The sequence below is a fragment of the Manis javanica genome, chromosome 5 (genome assembly GCF_040802235.1).
Source record: "Manis javanica isolate MJ-LG chromosome 5, MJ_LKY, whole genome shotgun sequence".
NCBI lineage: Eukaryota > Metazoa > Chordata > Mammalia > Pholidota > Manidae > Manis > Manis javanica.
Window position 1 is genome coordinate 51687891 of NC_133160.1, and position 14035 is coordinate 51701925.

Genomic DNA, 14035 nt, shown 5'->3' on the forward strand with positions numbered 1-14035 from the left:
GCCAGTGGTGCAAATGGTGCTGAGTGGCAGAGAGGGGAGATAATGGAAATGATGGACAGTGGGAACATGGTGGAGAACTGGATGTCCTGGGGGAGCAGAGAAAGTAATAGTGGGGAAACAATATGTATAGTACATCTGAACTTCAATACAAGAGAGCTTGGATGACTGCTTGAAGATGGGGATCAGCCATACAGACCTTCATATTATACCCATGAGAATTGGAGGTATTAGTAAATGTTGTTGAATAAGTGCATGCATGCATACACTTTCTACACTGGGTGTGTGTATGTTGGTGGGGGGGCAGAGGGGTGTATCTATATGAAATGTGCATGAAGAACACTTTGAAGGCAGCATATGCAAAACTGAAGGCCCACTTGTTCTGCCCTAGGTCTTCAGCTGATGGCCTTTCCTATCCAGAATATCTGAGGACTAGTGAGGTTGAACTGAGTTTGGTTTCCACAGCCAGTGTAATAGGGACTCTAAAGTACCTGGTGACTATCTGGTAAAGGGCAGAGAAGGTGAGATACTAGTCAAAAGTCTGACTGGGTGAAAACCAGTTCTGGACAGTATGTCTGCATCAGCTTAGGCAGGGTCGGAGGACAGACAAAATCACAGGCTGGGAATTGTGCCCAGTGGGCCTGCAGAAGCTTAGCAGCCCCGTGGGTCCCCAGGAGTGCCTCCATCCTAAGGCGCATACATCTGACAGTGCTGATGAGCACAGGTGGGATGGTGGGGTGGAGGGCATAGGGCTGGTATTTGCTCTGGACAGGCTCTATCTATACGTCACAGCCAGTCACCACCAGTAACAATGTGATCTGCTTACGACAGGGAAGGGCACAGTATATTTTAGAAAATTTTCCAATGACTATTTAAAATTCAAAGCTCAAATGTTTTAAAGCTTTCTGGCAAACTCCCAAATGACTCATTCCCTAAGTATTCCAATGTTCTTTGCATCTGAAAAGAGTCTCCTATTTTCCAAAGTATATCAGTAAACATTATTTCTTATGATTTTTACAGCATTGTTCTGAGATGGGTAGCACTTGTGGATTTTGTGTTTTTTGTTTTTTGGTTTTCATTCACTTCCATTTTACATGGAAACAATTTGAGGCACAGGGATTAAACAAACTGTTTAAAGTGATTTAGCTGGCTGTTGGGAGGGAGGAAGGGGGCCCAGGAGCCTGAGTTTCAGTTCTTGGTGTGACAGAATAGTACAGAGCCATCAATTGCCTTTACTGGTGGTTGACTAAGATCGCAAAAGAGTGAGCCACGAAAAATGCCCAAGAAGAGATGCAGCCTATTCTTTAGTGTTTTCACAGGGCTGCCTCTCCACTAAGAAATCTACTTTTCGTGGGCACATAAGCATTCCATGTAGGCAATTTTGGTGTTAAGTCCTAAAGCTAAAGAAAATGAACATGTTTTGTTTTGCCTTTCCTTGAACAGTGGTCTGAAGTCCCTCAAACCTACTTCTCATTCTCAAAGAGGTTTTCGTTCTGCTCCCACAGTCCTGAGTATCCGTGTCTCCTACCTTTCTTTGTCACGGACAGGAGTGAGATTCTGAGATTATCTTGAATTACTGGTGACAAAGAACAGAGAAAAAAGACACTTTTAAGAAATCAATTGGAAGATAATTTGGAAATCTAAGGAGATGCTTCAAGGATGCATCAGAGGGATCACAAAATCATTATTTAATTCTGGAATGAGTAGTACATACCATTTATATATAGGATAAATGGATGATTTATAAAACTCTGTTTTTCTGCAACATCATTAGCAATCCCAGAAGAAGAAGAAGAAAAAAAAAAAGAAAAGCAAGTTATTCCAGTATCTTTACAGCTGCAACCTGATAGCATCCCCGTAAGGCCCATGGTGAGCAGAGAGCAAGGCTGTTAACACATGCCGTGAGGCTGGGTTGGTTTAAGTTTGGAGGTGGCCAGGCAGGGTGATTTATGCTTTTTATTAGTGAGCCAAGTGAAATGACTTGGTTAGAGGCTGTGAGGATGACCTCATCCCATTACATGCCAAGGCAGTTGTGTTCACACGAGCCAGGCTGCTATCCCCTAGTAACAGTCCATTTTCGAGTCTCATTTATAATTGAAGGGAGTGAGGGTAAATTTTTTTTTTTGCCCATTGTAGGAGGTGGTTACATCAGATCTCCAGTGGCATACCAAAGCTCTCATACAATTGCAACTTAACAACTGTAGCCTAGTATTCTAACTAGATCTGTGTTACCTTGTGCAGTGAAGCTTTTAGGAGGGAGAAAAGAGGAGAATAGAACCACCTCCCAATCCAGAAAAGTGAATGCAAGAAACCTCGCTGCTTTTGCATCTGAGAGTGTCCGAAGAGACTGAGCTCACCTGACCAGATGTGACTGCCACACAATACTTTCTCCTGGCCTTCCACAGCTGTCAGGGCCATCGAGCATCTCCTCTGGAGGAAAGATGCATTTAAAGGCAGAGCTATTGGGACAGTAGTCTCCTGTGATGGCGCTGCACATTGGTGAAATGACCTGGTTTTTTAAGTATCACTTAAATTCTGACATTCTGATTATCATTTTTACATTGGTGCAGGTGGTTCCAGAAAAGAGATCACTGAACACTGGGAGTGGCTTGAGCAGAATCTACTGCAGACACTCTCCGTCTTTGAAAATGAGAACGACATCACCACTTTTGTGAGAGGAAAAATACAGGTAGTGGGGTTGTTTTTTTCTAACTTTTAATTGGAAATAAATTCAAACTTATGGAAAAGTTGTAAAAATAAAACTGTAGAAAACATACCCAGAGACCTCTTACCCATATTCCTCAGTTGTCAACATTTTATCCTGTGTACTCTGTCATTTGTGTGTTCATCAACTCTCTATTTGAGAAGAATTTTCCCCTACATCTTTCAGTGCATATTTTAAGGGTAGGGATGTTCTACTAAATAACAACACACAGTTATCACCTGTAGTAAATTTAACATTAGTACAATACTTTAATATTTGGCACATATTCCAATTTTGTAAAATTCCATAGAATTTTTTTAGCATTTTTTCTTCATTCCCTTGCAAGATCCACTCTGGGAAGCCATTGCATTAGCATTCATCTCTTTTGTCTCCTTTAGTCTGGAACATTTCTATAGCCTTTCTTTGTCTTTTATGACATGAACATTTCTAAGTATACATTTCTGTTGTTTGAATGGGACATTTTTCATGTGGAGTTTTGTCAGATACTTCCTATGATTTGGTTCAGCTTATACATTCCTGGATGGAACAATTCATACATGTTCTTGAGTCTTCTTAAGAGTATCATTTCTGGAGGCACGAAACACCCATCATTGATATCTGCCTCTCATTGGTGATATAAACCCAGCAAGGTGTTACCTTGTTTCTCCACTATAGTTACTAATTTTTCCTTTTCAAATAATGAACAATCTGATTTATTCTCTGTAGGAAAATACTTTAAGACTATACATATATATACTATTCCTTGATTTGGCATCTGTTTTTTTGTTTTCTGTTTTTTTTGTCTGAACCATCTTTTCTGTGATGGTTGATAGGAGGATGATGTTCCAGCCCCAGCACTCTCTCACATTTCCCAGTTGGCACCGATTGTTCTACTATAAGCAAGAGGCTTCCCTCCATTCATTTATCTAGTTTTGATGTGGACTCAAGGATTCCTATGTTGTTCAGTTGTTTCTGTTTCTTCACTGGATTTAACTATTTTGGTCCTTACACTGACCCATGTGTAGCTAGAGGGAGCCGCTATTTGTGAGCCGCTCCTTGTCCCTGTGATATGCTGCCATTACTTTTTTGAACACTACATTACTTTTGCTGTAACAGAATATTCCAGACTCATCTTGTACCTTCCTTGTCCCAGTCCTGAAATCAGCCATTTCTTTCCATTTGCTTTCAGTTGTAGGCTCCTCTTCCTGTATGGCATTGTTAGTTTGATTTTGTTTTTTGAGTACAGAAAATAATAATATGCTTCTAAAAGTCACCATTCCTCAAAGAGTGTTTCTCCCTTCTGCATCCCTGTTCTCTTCAACCCCTTGTAGTTAATTAACTTCATTGTTATCTGCCTTATCCTTCCTGTGTTTCTTCTTGTAGAAGAAATAGGCACATAAGTGTATTTTCTCATTTCTCTTTAATTCTTATGCATAAGGCTTCATGTATATATGCTCCTCTGTATTTGCTTTTTTCATTTAATAACTCCCAGGTGATACTTCATATCAATTCATAGAGAACATTCACATGTTGTTTTTTAAAAAAACATTTTAGTAGTTCACTTTTTATTTTGAAATAATTTTTAGATTTATAGAAGAACTGTAAAGACAGAGCAGAGAATTCCCAGAGACCCTACACTCAGCCTCTCTTAATATTAATATCTTACATAATATTTATATTGCAAGGCACATGGTACATTTATAAAAACTAAGAAATGAACGCTGACACAATATTGTGGATTAATCTGAAGACTACTTGGATTTTACCACTTTTTCCCCTTCATATCCTTTTGTTATTCCATGTTCCTCACAGCATTTATTTCCTCATTCTTTTTTACAGCTCCATGTTATGTGTGTGATCACAGATAATTCAGAAAGTTCCTGTGCTTGAACATTTAAGTAGTTTCTAATGTTTCACAAATATAAAGAATGCACTCTCTCTCGTGCTCTTGCAGTGTGTGTATGTAGTTTTGTACTGTGAGGTGTATCTTTACGATCAACTGGTAGACGTGAGATTGCCAGATCCAAGGGTAAATGCATGTGTCAGCTTTGCTGAATATTGCAAAATTCCCTCGTTAGGGTTGAACCATTTTGCACTCCCTTTGGCGTGTATGCAAACGCCTGTCTCTGCACAACTTTGTCTGCAAGGTGAAGAGAAATATTTTAGTGTTGTTTTAATTTGTATTTATCTCATTTATGAGTGAAGTTGAATATCTTTTCATATGTTTAATGGCTATTTTTATATGTCAGTTTATAGAGCATCTGCTCATGTCTTTTGCCCATTTTTCTATTGGACTTTCGGTCTTTTTTCTTCTTTCTTTAATTTTTGGAGGTCCCTTTTATACAAAAGCCATTAGGCTTTTATCAGTGATACAGTTTATAGATATATTTCCTGAGTGTGTCACTTGCCCTTTCGGTTTGCTCATGATAGTTTTTGGCATGGAAAGTTTCAATTTCTTCTTTAGTCAAAATTAGGTAATATGGAAGGGCGGAGCCAGGATGGCGGCGTGAGTAGAGCAGTGGAAATCTCCTCCCAAAAACACATAGAGCTATGAAAATATACCAAAGAAAAATCTTCCTAAAATAGAGACCACAGGACACAGGACAACATCCAGACCACATCCACACCTGCAAGAACCCAGCACCTTGCGAAGGGGGTAAGATACAAGCCCTGGCCCGGCGGGACCCGAGCGCCCCTCCCCCCGGCTCCCGGCGGGTGGAAAGAAACCAGAGCGGTTTTTTTTTTTGGCGAGCGCTTTTTGGAAGCCTTAAAGAGACGGGCCCCCGTTGCTAGGGAGGCAGGGTGGCGGGACCAGTGAGCAGGTGCCTGGGACCGGCGACTGAGGACAAAGAATATCCCGCGTTTCTCCCTGTGGGACCGGCGGGCAGGTGCCTGAGACCGGTGCCTGAGGACAAAGGAAATCGCGCGTTTTTCCCCCTTTTTTTTTTCTCTTTTTGGCGAGCGCTTTTTGGAAGCATTAAAGGGACACGGACCCCAGTGCTAGGGAGGCAGGGTGGCGGGACTGGTGAGTGGGTGCCTGGGAACGGCGCCTGAGGACAAAGAATATCCAACGTTTTTCCCTGCGGGACCGGTGGGCGGGTGCCTGAGACCAGCACTTGAGGACAGAGGAAATCGCACGTTTTTCCCCTTTTTTTTTTCTCTTTTTGGCGAGTGCTTTTTGGAAGCCTAAAAGGGACAGGGACCCCGGTGCTAGGGAGGCAGGGCGGCGGGACTGGTGAGCGGGTGCCTGGGACCAGTGCCTGAGGACAAAGAATATCGAGCGTTCCTTCCCTGTGGGACCGGTGGGTGGGTGCTTTTTGGAAGCCTTGAAAGGACAGGGACCCTGGTGCTAGGGAGACAGGGCAGCAGGACCAGTGAGTGGGTGCCTGGGACCGGCACCTGAGGACAAAAAAAAGAAAAAAAAACATGGCTTCTTTTTTCCTTTTTTTTTTTTTCTTTTTCTTTCTTTCTGTTCCCTCTCTCATTGTTGCTGTTGTTGTTTTGGTTTGGAGAGTGCTTTTTGGAAGTCTTAAAGGGGCAGGACAGGTCACTTAGACCAGAGGCAGGGAATCTGGGGATCTCTGGGCACTCTAACCCCCTGGGCAGCAGGGAGCACAGAGACCCCTTATGGAGATAAATAGCCTCCTGGCCGCTCCCCCTCCAACGGGGCTCCACCATTTTGGAGGAACAGCCCCAGCCAGGCCAAGCCCACAGCAACAGCGGAGATAAACCCCAAAGCAACTGGGCAGGAAGCAGAAGCCCTGTCTGCGCACAGCTGCCCAGCACAAGCAACTAGAGGTCGCTATTCTCCCAGGAAAAGGCTACAAACCAACAAGAAGGGAAGCTCTTCCAGCGGTCACTTGTACCAGCTCTGCAAACTATCTCTATCACCATGAAAAGGCAAAACTACAGGCAGACAAAGATCACAGAGACAACACCTGAGAAGGAGACAGACCTAACTAGTCCTCCTGAAAAAGAATTCAAAATAAAAATCATGAACATGCTGACAGAGATGCAGAAAAAAATGCAAGAGCAATGGGATGAGATGCAGAGAAAAATGCAAGAGCAGTGGGATGAGATGCAGAGAAAAATGCAAGAGCAGTGGGATGAGATGCAGAGAAAAATGCAAGAGCAGTGGGATGAAGTCCGGAAGGAGATCACAGATGTCAGGAAAGAGATCACAGAAGTGAAACAATCCCTGGAAGGATTTATAAGCAGAATGGATAAGATGCAAGAGGCCATTGAAGGAATAGAAGCCAGAGAACAGGAACGTATAGAAGCTGACATAGAGAGAGATAAAAGGATCTCCAGGAATGAAACAACACTAAGAGAAATATGTGACCAATACAAAAGGAATAACATTCGTATTATAGGGATACCAGAAGAGGAAGAAAGAGGAAAAGGGATAGAAAGTGTCTTTGAAAAAATAATTGCTGAAAACTTCCCCAAACTGGGGGAGGTAATAATTGAACAGACCATGGAATTACACAGAACCCCCAACAGAAAGGATCCAAGGAGGACAACACCAAGACACATAGTAATTAAAATGGAAAGGATCAAGGACAAGGAAAGAGTTTTAAAGGCAGCTAGAGAGAAAAAGGTCACCTATAAAGGAAAACCAATCAGGCTAACAGCAGTCTTCTCAACAGAAACCCTACAGGACAGAAGAGAATGGCATGATATACTTAATGCAATGAAACAGAAGGGCCTTGAACCAAGGATACTGTATCCAGCACGACTATCATTTAAATATGATGGTGGGATTAAACAATTCCCAGACAAGCAAAAGCTGAGGGAATTTGCTTCCCACAAACCACCTCTACAGGGCATCCTACAGGGACTGCTCTAGATGGGAGCACCCCTAAAAAGAGCACAGAACAAAACACACAACATATGAAGAATGGAGGAGGAGGAATAAAAAGGGAGAGAAGAAAAGAACCTCCAGACAGTGTATATAACAGCTCAATAAGCGAGCTAAGTTAGGCAGTAAGATACTAAAGAAGCTAACCTTGAACCTTTGGTAACCACGAATCTAAAGCCTGCAATGGCAATAAGTACATATCTCTCAATAGTCACCCTAAATGTAAATGGACTTAATGCACCAATCAAAAGACATAGAGTAATAGAATGGATAAAAAAGCAAGACCCATCTATATGCTGCTTACAAGAAACTCACCTTAAACCCAAAGATAAGCATAGACTAAAAGTCAAGGGATGGAAAAACCTATTTCAGGCAAACAACAGTGAGAAGAAAGCAGGGGTTGCAGTACTAATATCAGACAAAATAGACTTCAAAACAAAGAAAGTAACAAGAGATAAAGAAGGCCACTAAATAATGATAAAGGGCTCAGTCCAACAAGAGGATATAACCATTCTAAATATATATGCACCCAATACAGGAGCACCAGCATATGTGAAGAAAATACTAACAGAACTAAAGAAGGAAATAGACTGCAATGCATTCATTGTAGCAGACTTCAACACACCACTCACCCCAAAGGATAGATCCACCGGGCAGAAAATAAGTAAAGACACACAGGCACTGAACAACACACTAGAACAGATGGACCTAATAGACATCTATAGAACTCTACATCCAAAAGCAACAGGATATACATTCTTCTCAAGTGCACATGGAACATTCTCCAGAATAGACCACATACTAGCTCACAAAAAGAGCCTCAGTAAATTCCAAAATATTGAAATTCTACCAACCAATTTTTCAGACCACAAAGGTATGAAAGTAGAAATAAATTCTACAAAGTAAACAAAAAGGCTCACAAACACATGGAGGCTTAACAACATGCTACTAAATAATCAATGGATCTATGAACAAATCAAATAGACATCAAGGAATATATAGAAACAAATGACAACAACAACACTAAGCCCCAACTTCTGTGGGATGCAGTGACAGCAGTCTTAAGAGGAAAGTATATAGCAATCCAGGCACACTTGAAGAAGGAAGAACAATCCCAAATGAATAGTCTAACATCACAATTATTAAAACTGGAAAAAGAAGAACAAAGGAGGCCTAAAGTCAGCAGAAGGAGGGACATAATAAAGATCAGAGAAGAAATAAACAAAATTGAGAAGAATAAAACAATAGCAAAAATCAACGAAACCAGGAGCTGGTTCTTTGAGAAAATAAACAAAATAGATAAGCCTCTAGCCCAACTTATTAAGAGAAAAAGAGAGTCAACACAAATCAACATAATCAGAAATGAGAATGGAAAAATCACGACAGACTCCACAGAAATACAAAGAATTATTAAAGACTACTATGAAAACCTATATGCCAACAAGCTGGAAAACCTAGAAGAAATGGACAACTTCCTAGAAAAATACAACCTCCCAAGACTGACCAAGGAAGAAACACAAAAGTTAAACAAACCAATTACAAGCAAAGAAATTGAAACAGTAATCAAAAAACTACCCAAGAACAAAACCCCGGGGCCGGACGGATTTACCTCGGAATTTTATCAGACACACAGAGAAGACATAATACCCATTCTCCTTAAAGTGTTCCACAAAATAGAAGAAGAGGGAATACTCCCAAACTCATTCTATGAGGCCAACATCACCCTAATACCAAAACCAGGCAAAGACCCCACCAAAAAAGAAAATTACAGACCAATATCCCTGATGAATGTAGATGCAAAAATACTCAATAAAATATTAGCAAACAGAATTTAACAGTATATCAAAAGGATCATACACCATGACCAAGTGGGGTTCATCCCAGGGATGCAAGGATGCTACAACATTCGAAAATCCATCAACATCATCCACCACATCAACAAAAAGAAAGACAAAAACCACATGATCATCTCCATAGATGCTGAAAAAGCATTTGACAAAATTCAACATCCATTCATGATAAAAACTCTCAGCAAAATGGAAATAGAAGGCAAGTACCTCAACATAATAAAGGCCATATATGATAAACCCACAGCCAGCATTATACTGAACAGCGAGAAGCTGAAAGCATTTCCACTGAGATCGGGAACCAGACAGGGATGCCCACTCTCCACACTGTTATTTAACATAGTACTGGAGGTCCTAGCCACGGCAATCAGACAAAACAAAGAAATACAAGGAATCCAGATTGGTAAAGAAGAAGTTAAACTGTCACTATTTGCAGATGATATGATACTGTACATAAAAAACCCTAAAGACTCCACTCCAAAACTACTAGAACTGATATCGGAATACAGCAAAGTTGCAGGATACAAAATTAACACACAGAAATCTGTAGCTTTCCTATACACTAACAACGAATCAATAGAAAGAGAAATCAGGAAAACAATTCTATTCACCATTGCATCAAAAAGAATAAAATACCTAGGAATAAACCTAACCAAAGAAGTGAAAGACTTATACTCTGAAAACTACAAGTCACTCTTAAGAGAAATTAAAGGGGACACTAACAAATGGAAACTCATCCCATGCTCATGGCTAGGAAGAATTAATATCGTCAAAATGGCCATCCTGCCCAAAGCAATATACAGATTTGATGCAATCCCTATCAAATTACCAGCAACATTCTTCAATGAATTGGAACAAATAATTCAAAAATTCATATGGAAACACCAAAGAGCCCGAATAGCCAAAGCAATCCTGAAAAAGAAGAATAAAGTAGGGGGGATCTCACTCCCCAACTTCAAGCTCTACTACAAAGCCATAGTAATCAAGACAATTTGGTACTGGCACAAGAACAGAGCCACAGACCAGTGGAACAGAGTAGAGACCCCAGAAATTAACCCAAACATATATGGTCAATTAATATTTGATAAAGGAGCCATGGACATACAATGGCAAAAAGACAGTCTCTTCAACAGATGGTGCTGGCAAAACTGGACAGCTACATGTAGGAGAATGAAACTGGACCATTGTCTAACCCCATATACAAAGGTAAACTCAAAATGGATCAAAGACCTGAATGTAAGTCATGAAACCATTAAACTCTTGGAAAAAAACATAGGCAAAAACCTCTTAGACATAAACATGAGTGATCTCTTCTTGAACATATCTCCCCGGGCAAGGAAAACAACAGCAAAAATGAGCAAGTGGGACTACATTAAGCTGAAAAGCTTCTGTACAGCGAAAGACACCATCAATAGAACAAAAAGGAACCCTACAGTATGGGAGAATATATTTGAAAATGACACATCCGATAAAGGCTTGACGTCCAGAATATATAAAGAGCTCACACGCCTCAACAAACAAAAAACAAATAACCCAATTAAAAATGGGCAGAGGAACTGAACAGACAGTTCTCCAAAAAAGAAATACAGATGGCCAAGAGACACATGAAAAGATGCTCCACATCACTAATTATCAGAGAAATGCAAATTAAAACTACAATGAGGTATCATCTCACACCAGTAAGGATAGCTGCCATCCAAAAGACAAACAACAACAAATGTTCGTGATGCTGTGGAGAAAGGGGAACCCTCCTACACTGCTGGTGGGAATGTAAATTAGTTCAACCATTGTGGAAAGCAGTATGGAGGTGCATCAAAATGCTCAAAACAGACCTACCATTTGACCCAGGAATTCCACTCCTAGGAATTTACCCTAAGAACGCAGCAATCAGGTTTGAGAAAGACAGATGCACTCCTATGTTTATCGCAGCACTATTTACAATAGCCAAGAATTGGAAGCAACCTAAATGTCCATCGGTAGATGAATGGATAAAGAAAATGTGGTTCATATACACAACGGAATACTACTCAGCCATAAGAAGTGGAAAAATCCAACCATTTGCAGCAACATGGATGGAGCTGGAGAGTATTATGCTCAGTGAAATAAGCCAAGCGGGAAAGAGAAATACCAAATGATTTCACTCATCTGAGGAGTATAGGAACAAAGGAAAAACTGAAGGAACAAAACAGCAGCAGAATTACAGAACCCAAAAATGTACTAACAGGTACCAAAGGGAAAGGAACTGGGGAGGATGGGTGGGCAGGGAGGAATAAGGGGGGGGAAGAAGAAGGGGGGTATTAAGATTAGCATGCATGGGGGGAGGGAGAAAGGGGAGGGTGGGCTGCACAACACAGAGAGGACAAGTAGTGACTCTACAACATTTTGCTAAGCTGATGGACAGTAACCGTAATGTGGTTGTTAGGGGGGACCTGATATAGGGGAGAGCATAGTAAACATAGTATTCTTCATGTAAGTGTAGATTAAAAATTAAAAAAAAAAAAAAGAAAGAAAGAAAGAAAAGGGGGATTACTCCTTAACAGGATAAAACTATTGGTAAATCAAAGATCAACGCATGCTTTAAATATCCTTAATGTTGATCACTTAAAGGGTGTCAGATGATCAGCTATGGAGGTACTCTTTTCTGATAATATTCCTTTCTCTTAATACAAAAAAAAAAAAGCAGTCTCTGTGTGCTGACCTCCAATGAGTTCTGCACAGTGGTATAGAGGGCATGTCAAAGTGTGGGCGAAGGGTCTGTTTGTTTCTACGCAGAAGATCAAGGCCTAGCTTGGATACCCAGAAAATGAACTAAGATACGATATGAGGAGGAGCTTCCGGCATCAGCACTCTCTGGAGGACTTGTGCCGGGGGATGATCATCAAAAAGCCTCCACAGGGATCCGGACGATGCTGTGGTTGTGGCTGCATCCAGCCCACCGTCTCCTGGACTTGCCATAGGAATGAGGAGGGAGATGTCTAGGCTGGCATGTGCATACAGTGAGACAACGAATTTGACCGGATCTGTACTGTTGGAACTCAACCAGGAGTTGGGAGGGGTGCAAGTTGTAGCACTCCAAAATCTCATGACTATAGACTATCTATGGTTAAAAGAACATATGGGATGTGAACAGATCCCAGAAATGGGCTGCTTTAATTTGTCTGATGGTTCAAGTACAGTTGGACAATATCCATCATATCATAGATAAATTTTCACAAATGCCTAGGGTGCCTAAATGGTTTTCTTGGCTTCACTGGAGATGGATGGTAATTATAGATTTGCTTTGTTTATGTCACCGTATTCCTATTATGTTAATATGTGCGTGCAAATTAGTTAGTAGTTTAAAACCTATACATACGTAAGGTACTATACAAGAAGATATGTCAAAGAAATAATCAATCCTCCCATGTTTCCTTCATATGCTACATCTATAGCTTTTCTTCTTCCTTTCTAATTACAACCCTTGAATAGATTTCGTGCCTCATATCGAATTTACCGAGTATCATAATTCCTCCAGGTGGTAAAGATACCTCGAGACAAGTGCTGGGCATAGAAGCCACAGGGCATAAATCTGCAAAGAAGTAAAAAGCTAACCTTTGCAAACAATATGGCTTCTCTCTCACTTACCAACTTTACATTTCCCTGTATGGTCCCGGAAGATGACTGGTTAGCCAGAGACGGGTAAGATTCCTCAAGGAGGAACAACCTAAGACAGGCACAGTCGCAGGGGGGCCATCAGGTGAGAATTTGGGGATCAACAGAGGTGAGGCTCAGAACCTCACCCCCCCTGCTTTGAGAGAAATCTTCTGCATCCGTGGATGTCTTGCTGCCCTTGTCTAGCCTGGATTAATACTTAGTCCATAGGCACACACCTGATCATCTGATCATCTACATTTGCCTTCTTACAGCACTAAACTATGTTTTCTACCTTTATCTTGTATCTACCTACCACTTCAGCATTTTATTATAAATAAGAATAATAATAATAATAGGAGAAATGTGGGATCAACATATAAATCAAGTACAAAAATCAAACAAATATTCATATTTGACCTGATTGTTTATAGGTCATATTGCATGATCAAAACCGAAAGTTTCTGTGATGAATGCCCTTGTACTGTTCACCATGTAAGAATTTATTCGCTATGTAAGAATTCGTTCACCATGAAGAACTTGTTCGTTATGCTTCAGAAGATTGGAGACTGACGAGAATTAGGCTTGAGATGGATTAATGATTGTACATTGAGCATTGACCCCCCTATACTGAATTTTATTGTTGTTAACAACCATTTGATCAATAAATATGAGAGATGCCCTCTCAAAAAAAAAAAATTAGGTAATATGTCTGAATTTTTAAATATAGTTAGAAAACCTTTCTTTACAAAATGATGGTTTTCCAACTCCAGCATTGTCTCACATTGACCAGTTGGTGCCTATTATTCTAGTATAAACAAGAGCTCTCCCTCCATTTATTTATCAATATTTTTTAAATTTTGGTATCATTAATCTACAATTACATGAGCATCAGTATGGTTACTAGACTCCCCCCATCATCAAGTTATCAATTTTTGATAAGAACTCATGGTTAAGAAAGAATGCTAGGCAGTGTGCTGACAGTTTGCTCTTCTT

At 40.5% G+C, this 14035-nt stretch overlaps 1 protein-coding gene across 2 annotated transcripts in view; it reads left to right on the forward strand.

Moving 5' to 3' along the window:
• Window positions 1–14035, forward strand: part of TBC1D9 (TBC1 domain family member 9) — a 130830-nt gene that overhangs the window by 65099 nt on the left and 51696 nt on the right. For both annotated transcript variants that reach the window (XM_036998692.2, XM_036998691.2), the window contains one exon: window positions 2568–2686. In XM_036998692.2, the coding sequence (XP_036854587.1) occupies window positions 2568–2686 (119 nt within the window). The remainder of the gene's footprint in view (window positions 1–2567; window positions 2687–14035) is intronic.